The sequence below is a fragment of the Physeter macrocephalus genome, unplaced genomic scaffold (assembly GCF_002837175.3).
Source record: "Physeter macrocephalus isolate SW-GA unplaced genomic scaffold, ASM283717v5 random_208, whole genome shotgun sequence".
Taxonomy (NCBI): Eukaryota; Metazoa; Chordata; class Mammalia; order Artiodactyla; family Physeteridae; genus Physeter; species Physeter macrocephalus.
The window spans coordinates 5769-31712 of NW_021145494.1; the positions used below are offsets into that span (position 1 = coordinate 5769).

Genomic DNA, 25944 nt, shown 5'->3' on the forward strand with positions numbered 1-25944 from the left:
AACCGGAAGCGGAAGTGGCCACTGGGCCGCGGTTGCGGCTGAAGGCTTCCCGCCAGGTGAGGCGGCGGTCGCCCTGGGAGCTTCAGCGGGAAGCTGGGGCCTGGGTGGAGACGGAGGCTGAACCCCCTGGCCCTGTGTTGTTCGGCCCTGGGAGGAGCGGGGCAGGACGGGCTTCCCCGGGAGCGGGGTTCCGGAGCGCGTGTAGGTTTCGCTGGGCGGCAGGAACGGCCCGGTTCACGCTCCCTTCTCCCACCTGCAGGGATGGGCTCCAAGGCCAAGAAGCGCGTAGTGCTGCCCACCCGCCCGGCGCCCCCCACGGTGGAGCAGATCCTGGAGGACGTGCGGGGGGCGCCCGCCGAGGACCTAGTCTTCACCGCCCTGGCCCGGGAAGGTAGGGGGAGCCCAGGTCGGGCAGGGGAGAGGCGGCCCAGAGACCCCAGCAGGAAGGGGCGGGGGAAGCGCCTGGCTGCCTTTAAGACATACTGGCAGAGTTAAGTAGTCAGGACGGAGACTGTCTGGCCCTGCAATGCCAAAAATACGTAGGTCTGGCCTTTTGCAGAAAACGTGTGTCCACTCCTTGTTCAGAAGGTGGAAGCACATGAGTGGCATACAGTTGTAGGGTGAATTTTGTGTTCCACTCTGTGAGGTTCGTTTATTCATTCAACAAACCTTCATTGAGAACCTGTTGTGGGCCAGGTTCTGGTCTAAGCACTGAGGTAGATAGGTGATCAAAAAAGTTGGAAGTGCCTGGTACTTCCCTGGCGGTCGAATGGTGAAGCCTCGGCGCTTCCACTGCAGGCGTCACGGGTTGGCTTCCGGGTCGGGGAACTCAGATCCCTCCTGCTGCGCGGCGTGGCCAAGGGGAGGGGGGAAGTGCCTGCCCTCGGGCCATTCTAGTGGGTAGAGATGTTCAATATGTAAGGCTTGTGGGACGATAGAAGGTGAGAAACGCTTTGGGGCTTTGTTTTTTGTGTTGTTGTCTGTTTGTTTTTGGTTTGTCTTTGTGTCTTTTTTTAAAGTTGAAGTATAGTTGATTTACAATGTTTTGTTAACTCCTGATGTACAGCAAAGTGACTCAGTTATACATACATATACATTCTTCTTCATATTCTTTCCCATTATGGCTTATCACAGGATATTGAATATGGTTCCCTGTCTCTACAGTAGGACCTTGTTGTTTATACATTTTGTATATAATAGTTTACATCTGCTAATCCCAAACTCCCAGTTCGTCTCCTCTCCCCCGCTCTTCTTTGGCAAGCACAGTTCTGCTGTTTATGTCTGTGAGTGTGTTTCTGTTTCGTAGATAAGTTCATTTGGGTTGTTTTTTTTTCTTTTCTTTTTTTTTGGCCACCCTGTTCGGCATGTGGGATCTTAGTTCCGCGACCAGGGATCGAACCCATGCCCCCTGCAGTGGAAGTGTGGAGTCTTAACCACGGGGCCACCAGGGAAGTCCAATTTGGGTCATATTTTATTTATTTTTTTTTATTTTTTAAATTTTTTAGATATTTATTGAGTATATACGGTGTACTGCTATAAAGTGAATGGTTTTTGTTTTTGTTTTTGTTTTTTAATTTTTGGCTGCACTGGGTCTCCGTTGCTGCATGGGGGCTTCTCTCTAGTTGCAGCAAGTGGGGGCCACTCCTCTCTGTGGTGCGCGGGCTTCTCACTGAGGTGGCTTCTCTTGTTGCAGAGCGCGGGCTCAGTGGTTGTGGTGCACGGGCCCAGCCACTCCGCGGCGTGTGAGATCTTCCTGGACCAGGGCCCAAACCCATGTCCCCTGCATTGGCAGATGGATTCTTGACCACTGCGCCACCAGGGAAGCCCTAGGTCATATTTTAGATTTCACATATAAGTGATATATAGTTTCTGTCTTTCTTTTTCTGACTTACTTCGCTTAGTATGATCATCTCTAGGTCCATCCATGTTGCTGCAAATGGCATTATTTCATCCTTTTTATGGCTGAGTAGTATCCATTGTGTGTGTCTGTGTGTGTGTACACACACACAGACGCACACACACACACACCATATCTTCTTTATCCATTCATCTGTTGATGGACATTTAGGTTGTTTCCATGTCTGGCTATTGTAAATAGTGCTGCTGTGAACATTGGGGTGCATGTGTCTTTTTGAATTAGAGTTTTGTCTGGCTATATGACTGGGAGTGGGATTGCTGGATCATATGGTAGCTCTATTTTTAGTTTTTTGAGGAGCCTCCATACTGTTCTCCACAGTGACTACACCAACTTACATTCCCACCAACAGTGTAGGAGGATTCCCTCTTCTCCACACCCTCTCCAGCATTTATTGTTTGTAGACTTTTTTTTTTTTTTTGGCTGCCTTGGGTCTTCATTGCTCTGCATGGGCTTTCTCTAGTTGTGGCGAGCGGGGGCTAGTCTTTGTTGCAGTGCGTGCGCTTCTCATTGCGATGGCATGGGCTCTAGGCACGCAGGCTTCAGTAGTTGTGCCTTGCAGGCTCAGTACTTGTGGCACACGGGCTTAGTTGCTCCGCGGCATGTGGGATCTTCCCGGACCAGGGCTCGAACCTGTGTCCCCTGCATTGGCAGGTGGATTCTTAACGACTGCGCTACCAGGGAAGCCCCGTTTGTAGACTTTTTAATGATGGCCATTCTGACTGGTGTGAGTTGATACCTCATTGTGGTTTTTATTTTTTATTTTTATTTATTTATTTATTTATTTATTTTGTGTGTGTGTGTGTGGTACGCGGGCCTCTCACTGTTGTGGCCTCTCCCGTTGCGGAGCACAGGCTCCGGACGCGCAGGCTCAGCGGCCATGTCTCACGGGCCCAGCCGCTCCGCGGCACGTGGGATCCTCCCGGACCGGGGCACGAACCCGTGTCCCCTGCATCGGCAGGCGGATTCTCAACCACTGCGCCACCAGGGAAGCCCCTCATTGTGGTTTTGATTTGCAGATCTCTAATAATTAGCGATGTTGAGCATCTTTTCATGCGCCTGTTGGCCATCTGTATGTCTTCTTTGAAGACATGTCTATTTAGGTCTTCTGCCCATTTTTCGATTGGGCTGTTTTGTTTTTTTGATTGAGTTGTATGAGCTGTTTGTATATTTTGGAGATTAAGCCCTTGTCAGTTGCATCATTTGCAAATATTTTCTCCCATTCCATAGGTTGACTTTTTGCTTTGATGGTTTCCTTTGCTGTACAAAAGCTTGTGAGTTTGATGAGGTCCCATCTGGTTATCATTGCTTTTATTTCTATTATTCATTTATTTATATATTTTTGTCTGCGTTTGGTCTTTGTTGTGCCACATGGGATCTTCATTGAGGCACGCAGGCTTCTCTCTAGTTGTGGCGCATGGGCTCCAGGGTGCATGGGCTCTGTAGTTTGCGGCACACGGGCTCTAGTTGAGGCGCACAAGCTCAGTAGTTTGCGGCATGTGGGATCTTAGTTCCCCCACCACGGATCAAACCCTCATTCCCTGCATTGGAAGGCAGATTCTTTACCACTGGACCACCAGGGAAGTCCCAGTTTTGCTTTTATTTCTGTTGTCTTGGGAGACTGACCTAAGGAAATATTGGTACCATTTATGTCAGAGAATGTTTTGCCTGTGCTTTCTTCTCGAAGTTGTATGGTGTCGTATCTTATATTTAAGTCTTGGAGCCATGTTGAGTTTATTTTTGTGTATAGTGTGAGGGAGTGTTCTAACTTCACTGATTTACACGCGGCTGTGGGACAATTTTTTTTTTCTTAATAGTAAAAAAAAAAATTCCGTTCTTTGTTCCATGTGGCCACATTTCAAGGGCTCAGGAGCCCCTGGTGCCTCAGCTGGAGGGTGTTTCCATCACTCGGAACGTCGTGTTGGATGGGGCAGCCCCAGGAACAGGAGCTGTATTTATCCCTGGCCCGCAGCTGGGTCTTCAGAGGCCACTTGAGCCCCAACTTAAGGATCCTGGGCCCAGTTCCCCCATGAGCAGTGCTGGGGCCACTTGAGGGCGAGGGGCTTCCCCTGCTGGCCTGTGTTCACGTCTAGAACCATACCTGGCCTCAGTGTGCACTGTCTGGCCTTTCCCACCTTGTTACTAAAGCAGATAAAGTGATTTTTAATGAAATGCCAGCGTTTCTGGGCCTGTTTGTAGACAAGGGAACCAGGCAGAGCGGAGAGGACCTTGACATGTCTCCAGGTGGCCCTGAAACCTGTGCTTTTCCTGCCCTGGTCCCCCCACCCCCGCCACACCCTTTAGGAAGCGTGGTCATTGGGAAATGTGCGTGCATGCCCTCCTGGCCTCCTTTCACCTCCCTGATTGCTGAGAGCACAGGTGAGGCCGGCCAGCTCATGGTCAGGGTCAAGGCCCTTTCCAGGAGCTGGAGCCCATCCCCAGGCGGGGCCGAGGGACGGTGGAGTCTGGCCTTTTCTGTGACCTGTCCCCTTCGGTCCACTGCTTTCTTTGGGGGGTAAACTGAGTCCCCTGTGTGGCCAGCAGGCAGTGATGCTGCCGTGTCCTGTCCCCAGAGCCCCCAGCCCCCTCTGGGAGGGCCGAGGACGCTGAGGCCCAGCGGGAGCAGCTCTACCAGCAGAGCCGGGTCTACGTGGCCACGAACCAGCGGCTGTGGCACGCGGGCGCCCAGCTGAAGCAGCAGCGTGAGGAGCTGTGGCAGGCACGCGAGGAGCTGGAGCAGGAGGTCAGCCATGTGGGCCAGGTGGCTCTGCCGAGCGCTGCGGCCGCCGCCTCCTTGGGCTGACCCGGCTCCCCGGGGCCTCGGGTCCTCCGCTCGACACCTGGCCCGGCGCACCTCACCTGACACCTGGCCCCTGGGTCCCGGAACCAGGGTCCAGGCTCTCTGTTCCGCGGCCTAGCCACGCCTGGCACCCAGAGACCCCGGGGGACACAGCCCGCCCAGGGGGTGGGGCTGCCTCAGCCAGGCACAGGCCCCTCCCCGAGGGTGGGGTCCGGGTTGTGCGCATGCCCCTCGCCCTGAGGAGCCCCGACTGGACTTCCTGCGGGGCCCAGCCCCCGAGGGCCCTCAGTCCATCCTCCCTTCCTTCCTCTGGCGACCCTGCTTCACTGCCCCCCCATCAGGCTGAGCTGGTGGGACCCACCCCTCTGGTTCTGCCGTCTCCGTGTGAACTGGAGGGCCCCAGGGGTCCCAGAAGAGGGTGGGGAGTTCAGTGTCCTCCCTGACGCGTGGTGGCTAAGGTTATGTGAGGAGCTGTGGCCCCCCAGGGCCCAGATCTGAGATGGGGCCTCGTGGTGGGTGCCACCCCTCAGGGCCCCCGGCACCCTGACCTAGGGCCTGGGCACTCTGCCAGGGCACTTGTTTGTCTGTCAGCTGTGGGGTTCTGTCACATGGGGGTGCCATGAGAGGATGTGGTCAGTCCACTGCCCCGGGCCATCACCCAGCTGCCCTCCTGTCCGTGCACCTTCGTCTGCGGACAGGTGGGTGGTGGGGCAGGAGAGGATCTTGAAAAGGGCATCACCCTAAAAAACCCATCCTTTGAAGACCAGAGAAGCAGTAGGCCAGCGGGAGGTGGCCCCAGGGCCAGGCCCGTCATGGATGAGCCCGAGTCCCTCCGATGAAATCCCCATGTGTAGCTGCCTGAACAGTGCCCCCATGGACCACTCCTTTGCAGGGTCCCCAGAAGCTTGGGGCAGTGCTGGGACCCAGCACGCAGGGCCCTGACAAGGGAGACCCTGCGCATCCCAGGAAGAAAGAGTGTCTGCTTCACCCTCAGAGACCCCAAAACTTGAGACTTGACCTTGGAGGCCCAGGTGTCAAGAAAGTGTGGGCTTGTCTCTAGTGGCAGCAGTGGACGCCAGGCTGCCTCCTCCAGGGTGCGCTGGCTAACAGCGGGCCCTTGGGGTGAGCTGCTTCCCTCTCCCCGCCCACCCTGGCCTCCGGGTGGGGCCGCCTGTCTTTGGGGCACGGTCCACCCTCTGGATCCCCCCCTGGCATCAGGCAGAGACACTCCACTGACTCCTGCCGGGTGCCTCCCCCTGCGCCTGTTCTGAGCGCTCTCCCTGCACCCCCGGGTCACGCTGGGGCTCAGCCCTCGGGCGTCCCCTCGCGTCCTCGCGGTTGTGGGGAGCGCGGCTCTGCAGGCGGCACGTGGACCCCCACCCCGGCTTGTCCCCTCTGGAGACGGGCACAGGCATTGTGGAGCGCAACTCAACAGCTGTTTATTAAAGGTGCATGTGAGACGCCTGGTTCCGCGGCCTTCTTCCGCCAGACGATGGCTTTACGGTTGAGGGGACGGGATGGGACGGGGCTGTACGTATTTACACATGGCCGGTGGCACTGCAGACCCAGGAGGGAGACGCAGGGTGGAGGGGGAGCCTAGACAGCTGGGCTGGGGCGGCAGGGGTCAGGGGATGCACCGAATCCAGCACCCAGCTTGTGGTGTCCGTCTGCCCCTGGGCCGAGGTCCAGGAGTGGGTGCCCTGTGTCCCCTCAGCGGGTGGCCGGGCGGCGTCCTGAGGGCTTCAGACGTTGGTCCTCCAGCTCCTGCCTCAGACGACTATCCAGCAACCGCCAGTGCCTTCCTCCAGGAAGCCCATCTTCTCAGGGCCCTGGGCCCCCACTGGTCTGCTGGGCTGGGTGATGAGGCGTGGCTGGCCCCGCTGCAGGGGTTGGAGAAGGCAGAGGTGGCCCTGACAGGATGGCCCCGGCCTGGGGAGAGAACGCCTGGGCCAGACAGAGGGCAGCGGGGGCGGCCGGGGAGAGTCCTCTGCCCCCAGTGACGGTGGCCGCACTGCTCGCCGAGAGGTAGCTCTGGGAGTTCGCCCCACGGCCCACGTGGGGAGACAGGCACACAGTGGCCAGAGCGCCGCCTGGGTCTCCCAGTGCAGGGGGCTCCCACCCTGGCCCTCACGGCTGGGCGAGCTGGGGTGGGTCCCCCTTTTCCAGAGGAGGCTGGCCCGTGGTGGTGGGGGGCAGCATCCTTCAACCCCCATATCTGAGAAGGCGCTCGGAAGACCCCCAGCCCCGCCCTTCTGGCTACTGACGGGGACTGGGGGCCTGGGGGCCTGGGGCGGCCGGTATCTGAGCCGCGTCTGATCCTGATCCGCCCAGGGGCTAGGTTCGTGGCACCCTGCTCAGCCAGCCTCTGGCCTCCTCCGCTGCTGCCGGCTGGCCCTCCACAGGAGGGGCATGTGGTGCAGCCCTTCCCGCGTGCTGCGTCCAGGCCCTCAGGCAGAGTCCTGGCGCCTGTCCTGCAGGACGGTGTGTCGGGTGTGAGGGAGAGGTTGCGGCGAGTCTGTGTGTCTCAGCGGCGGCACGGTGTCCAAGGGAGGGGAGGGACAGTCAGTGGCGCCCGGGGTGGAGATGGGGCCCCTCCAGCACCTCCTCTTGACTCAGCCCTGCTCCCTCTCCTCCCAGAGAAGGGACGGACGCCGGCACAGGGTCCCCCGGCCCCTCTGAGCAGCTCTGCAGGGCGACTGTGATTGCAGATCCGCCCAGAGCCGGGTTCTGCAGGAAGGCGGTGGGCGGCTCTTCCTGCAGGTGTGCCGGGGCTCCCCCTCCGCCTCCTCTGGGACCAGCTCCCTCCAGCACCTGTGGGCTCCAGGGCCCCGCCTCCGAGTCCCACAGCTGTGCTGGACCTCAGGGAGGAGGCCGTGCCCGCACGGAGCCCACAGATCCAGTGCCTGCCGCGTCGCAAAGGAGATTGAGATCGAAAAGGGAAAGGCCGGGGGCCGGGCGGGCGCCTGCCGGAACGTCCTCCCTTAGAGTGCAGTCCAGGCCCGGCGGCGGGGCGGTCAGCCGAGCCCCGGCCTCCCCTCGGTGTCCCGCCCGCCTCGGCCAGAGCCCTCGCGGCACGCCTGCCCCTCCGTGTTCCTTACGAGGGTTGCGGGGGTGCTCCAGGCTCCCTACACTCGCCGTCTCAGGTGGGGCTGCCTTTCTGTGGGGCTCAATCACGCCCCTCCCCCGTGCCCCCAGCTGAGGCTGAACAGGCAGGCGAACCTGCTAAGCCCTCGTCAACAAATTACTCAGCCTTGCCGGTAATTACAGGCTTCCTGCTGCGCCTGCTCTGCCACGGTTGCCTGCCGCTGCCCCCAGCTGGCAGGCTCCCGTCCCCCACGTCGGCGGGCGGGCACTGTCACCTCCCTGCTGCTCCCCGGAGGGGAGGGGAGGGGGTGTGGTGCTGATGCTGGGCCCGGTGGGGTCAGGAGCCCAGGAGGGCACTGCCGAGGACAGCCCCAGCCAGGAGGGTGGTCTCCGCGTGGGGGCCAAGCTGGGACGGCGCCCTCGTGGGCGCCCCCTGGCGGGGACGCAAGATCCACCCTGCAGCTCACTTTCCTTGCGGAGCCCCCTGAGCACGGAAGCAAGCGTCTACGCGGTGAGGGTCGGGCCCGTACGGGCAGGGCAGAGGCTCAGAGGGCGGGGGCCCGGGTGAGCAGGCGGGTGCTGGGACCACCCTCAGGGCAGCCAGACGGCCCTGGGCCGGAAGAGGACGTTCTGGAAGGCCAGCCCCGGCCACTATCCCAGGAGGCCGGTAAGGACGGGGGCGGGGGCTTTCTCCACGGCAGAGTCAGTGGTGGCTGCCACCATGGGGCTGGGCACGTAGTTGAAGGGGGGGACGCGGGCGGAGCGGCTGGGGGAGCCGTGTCGGCTGGCGGGGACGAAGGGGCCGGGAGCGGGCGCCTTGGCGGGGCCCGGCCCGTCCACGTCGCTGCCGAGGAGGAGGGAGGGGGGGCCGCCGGTCGTGGCCTGTGGGGTCGCCCAGCTCTCCAGGCTCGGGGACGTGCTCGAGTTGGTCTTGGCAGCCGCGAAGTCCTCGGTCTGGACCACGGCGTCGCTGGTCTTGCGCTGCGGAGGACCTGTGGGGCCGTCCTCGGGTGAGGAGCCCAGCAGGGGCAGGGCGCGGGGGGGCAGCGTGCTCCGCAGGATGTGCGGGACGTCCTCGTCCCGGATGCGACGCCACGTGGTGCCTGGCGCGGCCTCCCCGGTGCTGCTGCGGGGCGCGTTGTCCGCCACAGGCCCAGGGGCGGGGGCGTTGGGCCCGCGGGCCACGCTGATGTGAGGCAGGGAGGCGTAGCGCTTGACCGTCTCGGGCCGGGCGGCCGGCGTGCGGACGGGCAGGCGAGACGGGCTCTCAGAGCTGGTGCGCCGGGGCGGCCGCTCTCCCAGGCCGGGCCGGGCCGTGGCGGGCCGCTGGGGGGCCGGAGCCTGCCGGGGGGCCGCCCGCAGCTCATCACAGCGCGAGGAGCATAGGAAGACGGCGGGTAGCGTGGGCCGGCCACGGCGGGGCAGGCCGGCCTGGGTAGCCGGGGTGGCGGCCTCGGCGTCGGACAGTTCGGTGCGTCGGCGGCGCAGCAGGCCCGGCGACTCCTTGATGAAGGTCAGCTGCCGCCGGAAACCGGAGCGGTCGGAGGCCTCGCTGCCGCTGGAGCGGGCGGAGGCCACACGCACCAGCCCTGGGCGGCCCCCTCGGGCCCTTGGACCTGGCTCCGGGGTGGCCCTGGCCAGGGGTGGCGGCCCCCGCCTGGTGGGCCTCTGCATGAAGGGGATCCGCACGGGCGACTTCTGTGTCTTGTGCTGCTTGGCCAGCAGGGCCCGGGCGGGAGTCTTGGTTGTGGGGGAGGCCCCGGGGCCGGGCAGGGGTCCTGCAGCCTGGGCGGCTGGGGGTGACCTCCTCGGCAGAGGCTGGGAGGCCGGGGAGGTCTGGGAGGAGCTCGACGAGGGGGTCTTGGCGAGGCGGGCGGGTGGCGTGGCACTCCTCTGAGGGGGGCTCAGCGCCGCCAGCTCCGAGATCTTGCCAGGTCGGTGCAGGCTTCGAGACCGCTGCTGCCCGGGGCCGGGGGTTTTGGCGGGGGCTGTTGGCTGCACTGGGCTTGGGGCTCCCGTCTTTCTCGGCACGTTGCGGGGCCCAGGGGCACCTTTGGGTTGGGCCCGGGTGGCTGGGCTGGGCATGTAGATCACCGTCCGTCCCCGGAGCACGGCTGGCACCCCGGACGCGGCCTTCTGATGGCCACGTGGCTTCTCCAGGCCGCCTCTGCGCTGGGCCAGAGCCCTGTCCTGTTTCTCTGGCCGCATGGCACTGCCTGCTTGGCCCTCTGCCCTTGGCCGTCGCCCCTTCCTCTGCAGGGGAGGCTGCAGGGTGGAGCCCACCGACTGCCCCGAGGCAAAGGACAGGACGGAGTCAGACTCAGAGGAGGCCTCGCGGGTGGCCTCCGCCGCTGCCTGGTGTAGCCACGTGACGATGGAGTTGGCCCCCTCCTGGATGGCGCGCCACTCGACGCTGTCCAGGTCTGAGGCGTGGTCCGAGCCCGGCGCCTCCTCGCTGTGCTCCCGGGGCCCCCCTGCTGGCCTCTTCTGCTGCACCGCTCTGGACTGGTGGCACCCTGGGCCAGACACCTGGGGCCGGCGCCTGGGCACGGCTGAGCCAGTGCAGCGCCGGAGCAGCTCTGCCTCGGCCCGCGGGCGTGGGGCGCCGTCGCGCCTGCCTCCGGGGCCTGGGTCCTTGGTGACCCCTGGCTCACAGGCTCGGGGCCGGCTGGCTGCGCGCTCAAAGGGCTCAGGCTCGCTCAGGGAGCTGGCGGAGGAGCTCAGGGAGTAGCATGGTGGTGTCTCATCGGCGATGAGGCTGGGCTGGGCCCGGTCCGGCGGCGCGACCTTAGGCGCAGCAACCTTGGGCGGCACGACCTTGGGCACGGCCTGCACCTCCTTCCTGCCACCAGCCGGGGACTCCCTCTTCACCGCGCGGGGGATCGCAGATGCCCGCCGCGGGGGTGCCACCGCCGCTGCTGCGGACGGCTCCTCGTCTGAGTCGTTGCCGTAGAAGCAGTACACGGCCTCCTCGGTGGGCGTCGTGAGGCACAGAGACTGCAGGGCCCCGTCCCCACGTGCCTGGCCCGGGCGGGAGCTGTCCCTGTCCCTGCAGGCGCTCGGGGGCCGGCAGAGGGGCAGCTCCAGCCTTGCGCGGCTCCTGCCAGCCCCCCGGGGCTGCTCTGTGCTCCGGCCCGTGCCCCCCGCCCTGTGCCGGTGCCCGGCGGGCTGCCTGGTGGGTGCGGCACGGCCCGCAGCCTTCTGCCCCTGCGCAGGCCCGCCGTCCCTGGGGGGTCCCTGCAGCGTCTCCTCACTGAGGGAGGTGGCGCTGGAGAAGGTGACCGGCGTGCCCTCGGCCGAGTCGGTGCAGGACTCATCCTCCCGTGTCGGGGCGGGCACCAGCATATAGACGGGCACGGGCAGGGTGCGGTGGCCAGGCACCAGCGCCGAGGCCACCTTGCGGAGCCGGGCGGGCACGGCCCCACCCAGGCACTCGCGCAGCAGCTCCAGGTCCCGGTCGGTGGATGTGGGCCCTTCGAGGCGGCCGCCGGCTTCATCCCGCCGGCGGTGCCCGGGGCCCACGCCTCCCCCACTGCTGCGCTCGGGGCAGGCCGGGGGCAGCAGCCGCAGCTCCACGTCCTTCTGCACGTAGAGCTCGTGCAGGGCCAGCGCGCTCAGGCTGGAAGCACACGAGAAGTTCTCGTCGGGCTTCTCCACGGTGAAGCGCACGCTGCCCGCGTCCAGCTCGGACGGCAGCCGGCAGCGCTCCCGGCAGTCGGCGATGTCCAGGAAGCGCTTCACGTAGCTCTCCCACTGCAGGCTGAACTGGGTGACCTCACGCTCGCCCGGCGGTGCGGGGGCCGGCGGGGGCGTCTTGCTGCGGCTCGGTGGCATGGTCTGCCCCGGGCTGTCGGGCAGCTCGCTGGGGCTGACTGTACCGCTGCCCAGCCCGCTGCACGGGTCGCTGGCGACCGAGCTGGCGATGGATGGGCTCTCGAAGCTGCCCAGCGAGCTGACCGAGCTGCAGCGGCTCAGCACCAGCGGCGTCTCCTGCACGCAGTTCTCGGACGAGCTGGACGGTGTGGCATCCTCCGCCCCCGGGCCCCGGCCCCTCCGAGGCACCGGGATGGCCATGGGCAGGGAGGCGGCCCCCGGGCCCTGCCAGGCCCCGTCCAGCCCGGCCTCCTCCAGCCCCTCCAGGGACGAGTCGCTGTCGCCCAGGTCCCCAGCCTCACTGGGCCCTGGGCGGCCGGCGGAAGACAGTGAGGACAGGGAGCTGCAGCGGGACAGGCAGAGGGGCGCCTTCTCTGCCGCCAGCTTCTCGGGCACCTTGCTCAGGTCCTCTGCGGGCAGCCAGGCCTGTTTCCGGGCCCTGGGGGCCAGGGACCCTGCGCCTGCTCTGGCAGTGCCCTCAAGCAGCGGCACACGCTGGTAGGTGGGCGACAGCTTGATGGTGCACACGCGGGCATCTGTGGCCACGGCGTCCCGGGCCTTGGGCTCTACCTGGCCGCCGGGCAGGTTGAGGTCAAGCCGGCTGGGCCGCGCCTGGCCGCACAGGGGTCCCTCGCAATGCTCGGCCAGCGCGGCCAGCAGGCAGGGCCGCGAGTGCTCGCGGGGACAGTGCCCGTCGCTGATGCTGCCGCTGTTAAGACTGTCATTGGAGAGGCTGGCGTGGGCCGCCTTGAGCCGCAGCAGCGGGTGAGCCCGGCCGCCGGCCTCTCGCCGCCCCGCCTCGGGCCCCCGGCAAGGGGAGCAGGAGTGCGCGCGGCCCTCCCGCGGGGCCTCCTGCCCAGGATCCCCGGAGCTGAGGCTGAAGCTGTCGTCGGACGAGGTGTGCAGGGCCGAGATGTCCTCCACCAGCCGGTCGATGCGCGCCACTGCCAGTGCCAGCTTGGCCTTGGCCCTGGCTGCCACAGCTGCCTCCCCGCCGGCCTCCTTCTCGGACTCCAGGCCGCCCCGGCGGGTGGGCGGGGTGCGGGCCAGCGCCTGGCCCTGCAGGAAGGGGCTGCCCAGGAAGAGGGGCAGCACGGCGGGGCTGGTGGGCTCGGCGGTGGCGGCAGCAGCGGTGGCCAGGGAGGGTGCGTCGTCATCATCGAAGCAGCCCGAGTCGGAAGCGTAGTCCTGGGCCAGGCCGTCCAGGTGGCGCAGGGGCGGCAGCGGCTTCTTGGAGGCGGCCTCGGCCTCGGGCAGGCCCTGCTTCTCCAGGTGGTCGAGCGCCTGCGCCAGGTGCCGCGCGTCCAGCGCAGCCTCCAGCGCCCGCTGCTTGCGCACGTACAGGCTGGGCGCACAGGCGCCGGGCGAGACGGCGGTTGCTGCCGCCTGGTACTTGGCAGGCCGGTGGGCCAGCAGGTTGCGCAGGGCGGCGGCACTGCCCATGGCGATCATCTTGTGCTTGGAGTGCACCAGGTTGCGCAGCATGCCCACGGCGCCCAGGTCCCACAGCAGCTCCTGGTCGCCGGCACTGCGGGCCGACAGGTTCCAGAGCGTGCCGCACGCGTTGCTCACGATGGTCAGGCTGTGCGACGTCAGGTGCTGCAGCAGCGTCTGCAGGCAGTTGTGGTCCCGCAGCACCTGCCTGCGGGGGCCCGAGGGGCGAGGAGGGGCGGGAGGGGTGCGTCAGGCCCCCCGCCCAGCCTGGACCCCAGCGCCCCCGGCCGCCTGCCTACCAGCAGGACCGTGGCCACGTGGGGCAAGTCAAAACAGAAGGTGCCCAGGTAACTTTGCATTTCAAAGGAAGGGGTACATTTTTAGTAAAAGCATATCTCAAATATTGAATGTGCTGTACTTGTGTGAAAGCTTTCATTTATTGATGTCAACAAACTATTTAAGAAATAATACTAATGTGTTAATATTACTTATTATTTAAAATGAAATTTCATTAAAATCATCTCATTTTATTTCCTTAATTTTTATTTTACATTGGAGTACAGCTGATTTACAGTGTTGTGTTACTTTCAGGTGTACAGCTAGGTGATTCACTTATACATATACATATATCCGTTCTTTTTCAGATTCTTTTCCCATTTAGGTTATTACAGACTATTGATTGGAGTTCCCTGTGCTACACAGTAGGTCCTGTTGATTACCTATTTTATGTATAGTAGTGTATAGTATAACTCATTTTAGAGCACCTAAATCTTGTGATATTTGGGATATACTAAAGACAGATTTGTGTTTGCTTTTAAAAATAACTTAAGTATTGTTTCTTAATTATTGGCATTACTAGTAAATAAATGTTTTATTTTACATGGTAAGATCTTTTTTTTTTTTTTTTTTTTTTTTTTTTGCGCGTTATGCGGGCCTCTCACTGCTGTGGCCTCCCGTTGAGGAGCACAGGCTCCAGACGCGCAGGCTCAGCGGCCATGGCTCACGGGCCCAGCCGCTCCGCGGCACGTGGGATCCTCCCGGACCGGGGCACGAACCTGTGCCTGGGTCCCCTGCATCGGCAGGCGGACTCTCAACCACTGCGCCACCAGGGAAGCCCACAGGGTAAGATCTTTAGCACAAGTATCTCCCATGCAACATTCGGGAATATACTAAGGATAGTATTTTTAAAAGAAAACAAAAATCTAAGTAATGTTTGTTAATTATTAGCATTATTAGTAAATTAATGTTTTATTTTAATTGATAAAGTCTTTAGCACAAGCATATCCCATGCAGTATTTAGGATATGCTTTTTAAAAGTTATGTGTTTTCATACATCTGAAGCATTATTTATTAGTAGTATTAACAAATAATTTTATTTATTTTAATAAAGAACACATTTTTACTATTATTTAGAAAATAACGCATTTTTATTTTAATAAATTTAAAATTCAGTATATCCCACGCAATATTTGGGATATACTTAGCTATGTCTTTTCATACATTAGAAGTATTACTTATTATTAACATTACCTAGTAGGTAATAAATATTTATGCCAATGAAGAATAAGCATTGTTTTATTTATTAATATTGCTTAGTGAATAATATTTTAATGAACAAGTATTTATTATTAATATTTAGAAAATTATGTATATTTTTACTAAGTTAATTTAAAATTTAGTACAAGTATATCCCGTGCGGTGTTTGGGATGTATTTATACTAAAGATAGTACTTTTAAAGTAAACAGAAATCTAAATATTGTTTGTTAGTGATTAGCATTATTAATAAATTCATGTTTTATTTTAATTGGTAAAATCTTCAGCGCAAGTATATCCCATGCGTTATTCGGGATATACTTATACTTTTTAACAGTTACATATTTTCATACGTTAGAAGCATTACTTACTGTTAATGTTACCTAGGAAGAAGTAAATATTTATGTTAATGAAGATTAAGTATTGTTTACTACTTAGTACATAATCGTCTGATAAAGAAGAAGCATTATTAATATGACTTAGAACGCTACGTATATTTTTACTAAGTTAATTTAAAATGTGGTACGAGTATATCCCAGGCAGTATCGGGGATGTATTTATACTAAAAACAGTCAGCGACCGGGGATGCATCGGGCCGACCCATTCGCAGGAGGACGAGGCGAGGCTCCCCGTGGTTCAGCGCAGAGGGGGAGCCGCCAGCCCCGCGCCAGCTGCTCCCGGGCTCCACCTGCCCAGCGCCCTCCCCCGCACCCCCGGCTGACCTGTAGTCCTCACGGGTGGCGATGAGGCTGGACACGTTGCGCAGGATGCCGCCTCCGCTCTCGATGATGGCCAGCGAGTTGCTCTGGCACTTGTAGGTCAGTGTGCTGACCAGGAAGCCCAGGGCGCCGTCCACCTGGCAGATGGCGGCCTTGTTCTCCGTGCTGTGCGCTGAGAGGTTCCACAGGGCGCTGAGCACGCTCTTCAGGGTGGACTCCTGGGCGCGGGGCAGGAGCAGCAGGGGCTCAGCGGTGGGGGCCCCAGCCCCGCCCCACCCACAGGCCCGCTCCCTCGAGGCGCCGACACAAGGCACCCAAATGCCTTTTCGAGTAGACGTGCAGAGTAACACAGCCAGCCACGGCAAGCTCTTTTGGGTTGGAAGCCCCCAGCCTGGACCCGCTGCCAGGTGGCAGGTTGTCTGTCTGGCTCGACCTCCCCCCAGGGTGGCAAACTCACCACCTGCGGCCAGTGCCTCCCGGCCGCGTGGCTGGCACTCCGCAGCCGTGGCCCCCACCGCCCCGCCCGGTGCCCACCTTGGAGGCTCGCAGGACGCACTGCATCAGGGCCGTCATGCTGCCCACCTCCCTCAGCACCTTCTTGCTGTTGATGTCCGCCCTCCAGGACAGGTTGCGCAAGATGCTGGACACCACCTGGGCGAGTGCAGGGCAGGCCGTGTGGGCCCGGGCCCGGCTTCCAGGGTGGCTCGCAGGGCCCACCCGCAAGCCCCACGGCAGCAGGTGGCAGAGCCCGGGGGACGCCCCCCACCCCCGGCAGCACCGCAGCCTCCCGGGTACCTGGTGCAGTTCCTCGCTGTCGGACGCCAGCTGGGCCACGATGGCCTCCATGCAGCCCCGGCGGGCACACAGTGCGGCCTGTGCGGTGACACGGGAGTCATGCCGTGGCGGGGGGGGGGGGGCACCTCCCGCGTTGACTGAGCACCTCCTGTGTGCTAGAGCTCGAACCCCACCCCCCACCTTCACCACCACAGGGGAGGGAGAGCACTCGCCCCGTTGCTCCGATGAGGAGACTGAGGCTCAGGCAGGCGCAGACACCCCGCCCAGGCCCAAAGGCCCCCCCCACTCCACAGGGGCAGCAGCAGAGGGGCCGAGAGGATGGCGGCCTGGACCCCGGGCCTCGGTCTCCCCGCCTGTCCCCACCTCTCAGTGCTGCTTCGAGGTGGGGAGGAGGCCAGCGGGGCTTAGCCTGGGCGATGCTGGCCCAGCCAGGCACCTTGTTGGCAACGTCCCCGAAGGTTAGGTTGGTGAGGGTCATGCCGGCGTATCGGCGCAGGGCCAGGTTGAGAGGGTCCCGGGTCATCTCGTGCATCTCATAGTCGACCTGCAGTAACTCCGCCACGGCCTGCAGCCCACCTGTGGGGACACGGCAGGGCTGGGGGCAGGTGGGCGCCCCCCCCCCCCCCCCGCCCGCCCACCTCCCAGCCTCTGCCCGCGCAGCTCACTCTACCTGTACGCCCTCCCCTCCCTCCGATCGGCTGTCCTCAAGCCCACCTCTGAAGCCCAACTCTGAGGACACCTCCTCCAGGCAGCCCGCTGTCCGGCTGGCCCAGCCCCACTGGGTGCCCTGCACCTTCACGCCCGCCTCTTCTCTGCCCTCAGCCCCCAGTCACACTTCGTCCGGCTGCCGGGCCTTTGCACATGCTGTTCCCCTGCCCGGAATGCTCTTCCCCACGGTTCGCCCAGTGTCCTGGGTCCCCTTCTGCTCAAGAGTGACTTCCTCAGGGAAGCCCCCAACTCCCCAGATGAGAAGCTCCCAAACCATTAGCCAGCAAGCCACTGAGGGCAGCGCTGGTGGCTGCCCCGCTGCGTCCCCAGGACGGACAAGACGGCGTGTGCTCAGGAGCCACTGCTGATGGCCCACACGCACGATTATTTTTTCCTTTATTTTCTTCTTTAATTTTTTGGCCATGCCACGCAGCGTGTGGGATCTTAGTTCCCTGACCAGGGATCAAACCCGCGGCCCCTGCAGTGGAAGCACGGAGTCTTAACCACTGGACCACCAGGGAGGTTCCTGCACACACAGTTCTTGACTCGCTAGGACAACTGGGTTCTCACTTTACCAAGAGTAAATGGTCGGGACTTCCCTGGTGGTCCAGCGGGTAAGACTCCGTGCTTCCAAAGCAAGGGGCACCCAGGGTTCGATTCCTGGTCAGGGAACTAGATCCCACATGCTGCCAACTAAAAGCCTGCATGCCCCAACTAAAAGATTCTGCCTGGGGGCTTCCCTGGTGGCGCAGTGGTTAAGAATCCGCCTGCCAATGCAGGGGACACGGGTTCGAGCCCTGGGCCGGGAAGATCCCACATGCCGCGGAGCAACTAAGCCCGTGCGCCACAACTACTGAGCCTGCGCTCTAGAGCCCGCGAGCCACAACTACTGAACCCATGTGCCACAACTACTGAAGCCCACGCGCCTAGAGCCCGTGCTCCGCAACAAGAGAAGCCACCGCAATGAGAGGCCCGTGCACCACGACGAAGAGCAGCCCCTGCTTGCCGCACTAGAGAAAGCCCGCGCGCAGCAACGAAGACCCCAATGCAGCCAAAAAAAATTTTTTAGTTAAAAAAAAAAAAAAGATTCTGCATGCTGCAACTAAGACCTGGTGCAGCCAAATAACTAATTTTTTTTTTTTTTTTTTTTAAAGAGTAAATGGTCAGCGGGAGCAGAAGGGAAAGAACCTGCAGGAACCCAAGCACACGCAGGCGCCCTTCCCCCTCATTCAGCAGCAGGATCGTCCTCGGGACCCGGGACCGATGAGGCAGTTTTGCTGAAGAGCACGCCAGTGGGGGCCGCACTGGGGAAGGGGCTTAGCAACACAAACCCACAGACTTCCAAAGCAAACCTGTACATGTGTGTCCACAGCAGCACGAGTCACAACAGCCAGAAGGTGGAAACAGCCTGAGTGTCCATCATCACCAGATGATGGAGAAACACACCGTGTCCCTCCACACACGGGGACGTCCCTCAGCCACGCAGAGGGGTGAGGCCCTGACCCTCGCTACCACGTGGACGGACCCTGAGACCACGACGCTCAGTGAGAGAAGCCAGACACAGAAGGACCCACAGTGTGTGATTCCATTGGTGGGAAACGTCCAGAACAGGCAGATCCACAGAGACAGAGCGTGGGTTCGTGGTTGCCAGGGTCTGGGGAGGGGGATGGGGGGGCTGAGTGGTTAATGGGGACAGAGTTTCAGTTTGGGGAGATAAGATTAAAAATGGTTAAGACAGTAAATTTTATGTTACATATAATTTACCACAATTTTTTAAAATGTTTAGGGAATTCCCTGGCGGTCCAGTGGTTAGGGCTCGGTGCTTTCACTGCTGAGGGCCCGGGTTCAATCCCTGGTTGGGGAACTAAGATCCCATAAGCTCTGCAGCATGGCCCAAAAAAAATTAAAATTAAATTTAAAAATGTTTAAATACGTAATTAGAAGTTGGATTGGAGAGCTTCCAAAGCCTTTTTTGCTTCTTAATCTGGAAACTCCACTCCCGGGAACCCACACAAAGGAAAAAAAATAACAATAGGGAAAAAGAGGTTGAACTGAACTGTGCGTGGGGCACTTTCACTGGAACTAAGGGGCCACTCAGCTCATCATGCATCCCTTGCCTGACTGACGGACACCAATGACATGCCAGCATTTTCATCTCGGGACCCCTGTACACGCTGAACATTTTTTTGAGGACCCCAAAGAGTTCACTTGGGTTACAGCTCAATATTTATCATACTACCACCAACAACAAAACAAACATCCCAATCGAAAAATGGGCAGAAGACCTAAATAGACATTTCTCCAAAGAAGACATACAGATGGCCAACAGGCATGTGAAAAGATGCTCGACCTCGCTAATTCTTAGAGAAATGCAAATGAAAACTACAGTGAGCTACCACCTCACACCCATCAGAATGGCCATCGTTAAAACATCTACAAATAACAAACGCTGGAGAGGGTGTGGAGAAATGGGAACCCTCCTACACTGTTGGTGGGAATGTAAGTTGGTGCAGCCACTATGGAGAACAGTATGGAGGATCCTTAAACAACTAAAAATAGAGCTACCATATGATCCAGCAATCCCACTCCTGAGCATATACCCGGACAAAACTATAATTTGAAAAGATACATGCGCCCCTGTGTTCATAGCGGCACCATTTACAATAGCCAAGACAAGGAAGCAACCTAAATATCCATTGACAGATGAATGGATAAAGAAAATGTGGTATAGATAGATACAATGGAATATTACCCGGCCTTAAAAAAGAATGAAATAATGCCATTTGCAGCAACATGGATGAACCCAGAGATTATCATACGAAGTCAGACAAAGACAAATACCATATGATATCACTTTTATGTGGCATCTAAAATATGACACAAATGAACTTACCTACAAAACAGAAACAGACTCATGGACACAGAGAACAGACTTACGGTTGCCGAGGGGGAGGGGGTTGGGGGGAGGGATGGAGTGGGAGGCTGGGGTTAGCAGATGTAAGCCATTATAGACAGGATGGACAAACAGCAAGGTCCTACTGTAGAGCACAGGGAACTATATTCACTATCCTGTGATAAACCATAATGGGAAAGAATATTAAAAAAGAATGTATATGTAACTGCATCCCTTTACACGTGAAACTACCACAATATTGTAAATCAACAACAATAAACAAAAAACATTTACCACACTAGAAATGAAAACGGAGAAATCTTTTAACCCCAGAACGCACAGCCCAGCGGTCCTCAGAGTAGGAGTGCCTGGAAAACCCCTCTGAAGACACATGCGCGTGAGAGTGAAAAAGGCAGATCGCATATTCATGGAATTATCAACATAGCAGTGAGGGTGCAGGCCTCTTGGAAGGAGCCTGGAAACCTCCAGGCGTCCCTGGACCGGCTGGCAGAGGAAGGACCCCAGACCTGTGCCCCCTCGTAAAATGTCTGCCGCTCCAGATGCCCCCCCCGGAAAGGCTGCGCCTGGGCGCTCCCCCCACCCCACCCCCATTGGGTTTCGAGCGCCCGAGTCTATGTGGCCGGACCACGTGAGACCTTACAGACCCTCTGAGTGCCTTGACCATCTGCCGGGTGAGAAGTAGTGCCTCGTTTGGCCCCTGATATTTCCTTTCCCCATGTTTTGATTACTTTTATGCGGAACAGATGCTGTAGTACTCCCAAACCTAAAACTTCACAGGGTCGCTCCGCCTCGACCACCCAGTAGCTCCGATTCACCATTTCTCCTGGCTTCCCGGCCTCTCCCCTGTTCTCTGAGCCCCAGGACCACTGGTGCCGAGAACCTGCCCTGCGCTGGGTGAGGCCCGGAGGCCGTCCAGCTCGGGGGTAGCTCCAGCTCGCGGGGGCGGCGAGGGGCACTCACCCAGCTCGTTCATGGCGCGGCGGTATTCCTCGTCGAAGGACAGCTTCATCACGGCGCAGGTGGCCTGGCAGATCTGTGGCTCGATGGGGACCGGGGCTGTGGGCAAGGGGGCCGGGTCAGAGTCCTTCCACCGCAGGAAATGTCGCCTGGTGGGTCCCCGCCCCTCCCTGCAGTCTCCACCCTGCAGACCTGCCAAGACCTGGAGCTTTACAAAGTGCTGCCCGCCGGGCGTGCGGGGTCACCCCCAGAGCATCGGCCCCTCTGAAGTCAACAAGGAGGGGCCTGCCTCCCCCAGCCTGGTGCTTAACCTCTGATACTAACTTTGCAGGCGGCCCCAACAGCTAGGAATCTCAAACTCTGCCCCCGCCTTCCGAGGGTTAACTACAATCGATCCGTTCAATCAACGACCGTTCCTTGAGCATCTATCTACCTTGTGGCTATCCCTTCGCCAGTCTGTCTTCACAGGTTCCCAGGAGGCCTCAGCCGGCGCGTGGCACAGAGCAGGTGCCCGGCAAAAGCCAGAGGCCGCTGTTAGTGCCAGCGGTGCTGCCCTGGCACCCGGGGAGCCCAGGCTGCCGCCCAGCGCACAGAAGCTGCTCACTCACTCACCGCCGCCGGCGCCGCCGCCCTCGGGCCCGCCATCCCGGGCCTGCAGCCAGTCCCAGCAGGTCTCACAGTAGGCACGGATCTGCTCGAGCACGTGCAGGACGCGCATTTCCTTGCGCGCCAGACCCTGGTCCGGCTGGGAGAAGACGATGTTGTGCAGTGCTGCGTTGGCGCGCATGCGCGCATCCTTGGCTCCCGGCGCCCCTGGGGTCCCGTTGCGACCCCCAGCCCCGGCCTCGGTGCCGTGCAGGATCTGCAGCAGCAGCGGCAGGCAGCCCGAGCGGCGCATGGCCACGCAGCTCTCAGGTGAGCTGGACATGGCGAGCAGCGTCCGTGCCGTGTCCTCCTGGTCACGCGTCGCCAGCATGGACAGCAGCCAGAAGACCACCTCCACCTGCGAGGGGCAGGAAATGTCAGGGTGGGGAGACCCGCCTGGCTCACCTGGCCCCAGCCGGGCCCACCTGCACTCCCCCTAAACGGATGGGAGTCCTATGACCTCAGCCAAGGAGAATCTCTTGCTCACCCCACTACCCTCATCCTGCATCCTCCCAGGGAGCAACACACACACACACACACACACACACACACACACACACACCCCACTGCAGAGATGCCCCCAGCCCATGAGAGCCAAATGTCCACCCCATCAGCCTCACCAGTACTCCTAGGGGTGCCCCCCAAATATACAGAACAGGTATCCACACCCACGCCAGGCTCCGCACCACAACCCAGCCTCCCGGACTCACTCCAACTCAGGGTGACCCTCCCACACCTGGGGATGCTTCATGGAGGCCTGGAGAGGGAGGGGCCTTCAAATGCAGCAGGGATGCAGGACCCACTTCACTGTGTGTCCCAGCCCAGCCGGCCGCCACTGCCCCCACCCCGCCTCCCAGCCTCCTCCTCCAGACTCCCCTCACCTTGCTGTTGCCCGGCTGAGGGGCTCCATCCTCAGGGTGCGTGGGGACCTCAGCCTCGGGGTCCTCGTCCATCGGCATCGACTTCACTGCCAGCAAGGCCTGTGGGGAGAACGCCGGGCCTGCAGGTTCCGCCCAGGGGCACCCCACAAAGCGCCCAGGCTGCTGATGCCTGCCCTACCCCCATGACGATGTGGCGGGGCCCGCAGACGGATTCCTGAACCCTGGGCAGGGCCCGGGGGTCTCCCTGCTGCCTGGGGCTGTCACCACACACTAGGGCTCTGACTCCGCCCCTCCCGGTACCTGGGGCTCGGTCTGCTGCACCCGGTCCTGCGCCGACAGCAATTCCTTGTCGATCTGCTCCAGGCGGGAAGCACGGATCTGCGTGGGAGAAAGGGCACACTGAAGAAATCCCACCTCGGCTCCGACTCCGCCCACACTCCCAATACGGCCCCGTCCCCAGTCCAAATCCTGCCCCATGCTGACTCCGCCCAGTCCCTGGTTTGGCCCCATCCATTGCCCAAACCCCACCCTGGGCTCTGACCCCGCCTCCTCCTTGATACGGCTCACCCACTCTCAACCCGCCCCCCCCTCCCAGTTCTCTGACTCCATTCACTTCCTGGTCCCACCCAAGGTCCAACCCTCAAGCCCAGGCTCTGGCCCCGCCCACAACTTAAACCCCAGGCCTTCCCTCCGGACCCACCTATTTTCTGAGTTGGTCCCGCCATTTGACTGTCAACGCCCAAGTCTCGTTCAGATTCGGTTCCTCGCACTGGTCGCCCCGTCCCTATTGTTCTGGGACTCTGTCCTCTGAGCCGGGCTCTACACTAAGCCCCCTCTGGCTCCGCTCATACCCAGCTCTGACTCTGGCTCCGCTTCCTGCGTCAGGCCCCACCCGCAGGAGTCTCTGTCCTCTGACTCGCCCGCAGGCATATACCCCCGCCCATTAACAATATCTGCGCTCCTCCCACAACAATATCTGCTCTCTGATCCGCCCGCTGGTGCATGGCTCCGCCCAGGCTCCGCCCCAGCCGCACCTGCGCCCGCTGCACCATCTCGTCCGAGGTGCCGAAGCGCTCCTCCATCAGCGAGCGGATGTGCTGGGCTTCGAACTCCAGCTGCTGCCGGATCAGATCCATCTGCATCGAGAACTGCTGGGAGGGGCGGGCGGGCCTCGGTGAGTTGGGAAGGGGCGATACCCGGGCGAGGGCTGGGCCTCCGCTCCGCTCCGCCCCCCTCCATGGGCGGGGCGGGGCGGGGCGGGGCACTGCAAAACCCCGGGCAGCTCCGCGCGCTCACCGTCTCCACGTGCGGGAGTTCGTCCAGGCGCTTGGATAGGCCCTGCAGCTGCGAGTAATACCAGAGCTTCTCCTTCTCCTCCTTCTCAATCTCATTCAACAGGAAACACCTGGCGGAGGGCCGGTCGGTAGACGCGGGCTCACAGGGCCGGAGCCGTTGCCATATGTGTTTGTTTACCCTGATTTCTGTAATCACTTGTGGGGTGCTTACTGGGTGCCAAGTTTAATAGGTAGTGTGGCAAAGTCTCGCCCGTGGTGCCCCCGGCACTGGGGTGGGGATGGAGTGCAGAAATTATTTGAAAGTAAAAAAGGTAACTCCTTTGTAAATTTTGGTCCTCGGAGAAAGGCTCTGAGGAGGCTGTTCTAACACCTCTCGAACACTGGCTAATCTCCCTCTAGCCTACACAGGGCAAACTTCAGGCTCGGATTGCTTCAGGTGCAGTAGAGTCTCTCTCTTCACACCCTGTGAGGAGACACTGCTATTCCCATTTTACAGAGCAGAAGTCTGAGGCTGGCAGGGGCTAGGGTTCTTGCTTGAGGTCAGACAGCAAAGCATGCACTTAACTCCAGGCTGCTCCAGAACTTCCCTGTCTGACCCCACACAACGCAGCCGAGCTGAGCTAGGCACCCAGACCCTGCCTCCTTCTTCTGGCCTCAGGCCCAGGTTTCTTGGGCTGCAGCCCTTTCTCCACAAAGGCTGCCTTGAGCCTCTCTGGCTCCAGGCCTGACTCTGAGCCCTGGCACTGGACACAGCCCTGTCCCTGGTGATGCCTGTGTGTCCAGGACCCCTGGGGACGTCTCCCAGGAGCCTTCCCCTTTGCCAGGATCGCCCCCCCCCCGCCCTTGTCCTCCAGCTGAGGTCAGTTGGGCCAGGAAAGGGGGCTGAGGCGCCACATGGGGATGGGGCAGGGAACGGGCAGGGAGGCTCGTGAGGTGGGTGAAGCCTCGTGACCACTGCCTGTGGCAAGGTTCCCCGCCATCTCACCGTTCCCGGTCCAGTTCCTCCAGCAGCTGGATGGTGGCCCGGCTCAGCTCCCCAAAGCTGTCCTTGGAGGGCCCAGAGCTGTGCACCGGGCTTCCCTCGGGGGTCCCGGCAGTGGGCTCGGGGACCAGAGCCGGGGGCTGGAACTTGAGGTTGTACAGGCTGGTGATGTCCATCTGCAGGGCTGGGTGGGCGCAGAGGGAGAGGCTGACAGCACGCCCCCTGCCCCCCCTCCTTCCAGCTCCCTCAGGAAGCGGACCAGGGCTGGCCCCAACTTGCCAGGGGGGGGTCCCGAGGCCAGCCCCTCACCTTTCAGCTGCTCCAGCACCTCAGTCTGCCCCGAGGACACCAGCACGCGGGCCTCCTGCTCCAGCTTTCCCTGCAAGTGCTTCAGCACCTCCTGAACATGGAGGCCGGAAAGAGAGCGGTCGGTGGTCCAGCCCCTGTGAGAAGCCCCTGTCCTGCCTGCCCATCCCTGGGCCCAGCACCCTGGTGTTTGTCCCTGTGACCCGGGTCCACGTCCTCCACCCAGCCTCCCCTCGCACCTTCATGCCCGATGTTTCTGTCTCCAGCTTGGACAAGTGGCTTGAGTTATCCCGAAGCTCCTGCCTCAGGTGACTGTTCTCGGCCTTCAAGGCCTCCACCTGCCGCACCAGCTGCTCGTAGGGCGCCACGGAGCTCGTCATCTTCAGCTCCTGCAGCGCCTGGACCCACGGGAGAGAGGGATCATCCGAGGGTCTGGGTAGGGGGCGGCCCTCGACCTAAGTTCCAGCCCTGGGTTGGGTCTCAGGCAGGGGTGGCTGGCGTGGGCTGCTGCAGGCGGGATGGTGCTGGCCCAGGGAATCCGGGGGACAGACGGCCTGGCAGGTGGAGTGACAGACATAGGCAGGGACAACAGGAGACAGAGGGACAGAACTGTCGGAGAGGTGTTCAGACAGACAGCTGAACTGACCAACAGACAAGACACAGACAGACACTGGCCCTCACTGTGGGGCTTTTAGACACACAGACAGACAGCCGGCTAGACAGACAGACAGCCAGACAGTTGAAACTGGCAGGGGGACTCGCCAGCCCAATGCCACCAGGCTCAGAGACACACAGCCAGAGAGACAGACAGACAGATAGACGGACAGCCAAGACCCTCTCCTGAATGAGCACAGCCGCCCAGAGGCTGGGTGGACAGACTGATAGCTGGCCCAGATGCTGGACAATAAGAATGCCGTGAAGGTTCTAAGAAAGCAGCGATGGACGGGCTGATGGTGGCCCCAGCAGCTGGACAGCCAGCCAGCCAGACCCAAACCCACCGCGGTCCGCGGTCATCCTGGGGGTCTGCAGCCCGGACACCCCCTCCAGCAGCGGTTGGATCCGGAGTAGCTACCTGCGCAGCCGTGGTGCCCCTCCAGTCAGC

The 25944-nt window shown here is 60.7% G+C and overlaps 2 protein-coding genes across 4 annotated transcripts; one reads left to right on the top strand and one right to left on the bottom strand.

Annotated features, from left to right (window-relative positions):
* CUNH19orf25 (chromosome unknown C19orf25 homolog) lies at window positions 1-20047 on the top strand. Of its 3 annotated transcripts, XM_055082655.1 has the most exons (6): window positions 1-56; window positions 260-391; window positions 4489-4658; window positions 13751-13807; window positions 14076-14228; window positions 18017-20047. In XM_055082655.1, the coding sequence occupies exons 2-6, from the start codon at window positions 262-264 to the stop codon at window positions 18272-18274; spliced, it is 768 nt and encodes a 255-aa protein (XP_054938630.1). In that variant the 5' UTR covers window positions 1-56; window positions 260-261; the 3' UTR covers window positions 18275-20047. The 3 variants fall into 3 exon arrangements, with proteins under 3 accessions (XP_054938630.1, XP_028340466.1, XP_007120526.2); XM_028484665.2 differs by lacking the exons at window positions 13751-13807; window positions 14076-14228; XM_007120464.4 differs by lacking the exons at window positions 13751-13807; window positions 14076-14228; window positions 18017-20047 and having other exon boundaries at window positions 4489-8310.
* On the bottom strand, window positions 8317-25222 carry APC2 (APC regulator of WNT signaling pathway 2). Its single transcript, XM_028484664.2, has 14 exons — window positions 25082-25222; window positions 24846-24936; window positions 24540-24720; window positions 23556-23664; window positions 23294-23407; window positions 22560-22637; window positions 22260-22358; window positions 21346-21736; window positions 20737-20832; window positions 16591-16730; window positions 16155-16232; window positions 15894-16010; window positions 15363-15577; window positions 8317-13314 (listed from the first exon to the last, which is right to left on the bottom strand). Exons 1-14 carry the CDS (start codon window positions 25220-25222, stop codon window positions 8451-8453), a joined length of 6714 nt encoding a protein of 2237 aa, XP_028340465.1. The 3' UTR covers window positions 8317-8450.
* Between the last annotated feature and the right edge of the window lie 722 nt (window positions 25223-25944).

What these genes read in the sequence shown, in the direction of transcription:
- CUNH19orf25 (XM_055082655.1), top strand. Translation starts at nt 262, where the DNA reads ATGGGCTCCAAGGCCAAGAAGCGCGTAGTGCTGCCCACCCGCCCGGCG. An exon ending in CACCGCCCTGGCCCGGGAAG is followed by an intron (nt 392 to 4,488) that starts GTAGGGGGAGCC and finishes TCCTGTCCCCAG; the next exon opens with AGCCCCCAGCCCCCTCTGGG. An exon ending in GGAGTTCCCTGTGCTACACA is followed by an intron (nt 13,808 to 14,075) that starts GTAGGTCCTGTT and finishes TGAGGAGCACAG; the next exon opens with GCTCCAGACGCGCAGGCTCA.
- APC2 (XM_028484664.2), bottom strand. Translation starts at nt 25,222, where the DNA reads ATGACGAGCTCCGTGGCGCCCTACGAGCAGCTGGTGCGGCAGGTGGAG. An exon ending in CTCAGCCGGGCAACAGCAAG is followed by an intron (nt 21,737 to 22,259) that starts GTGAGGGGAGTC and finishes TGCCCCTCGCAG; the next exon opens with GTGGAGGTGGTCTTCTGGCT. An exon ending in GGGCGGCGGCGCCGGCGGCG is followed by an intron (nt 20,833 to 21,345) that starts GTGAGTGAGTGA and finishes CCTTGCCCACAG; the next exon opens with CCCCGGTCCCCATCGAGCCA.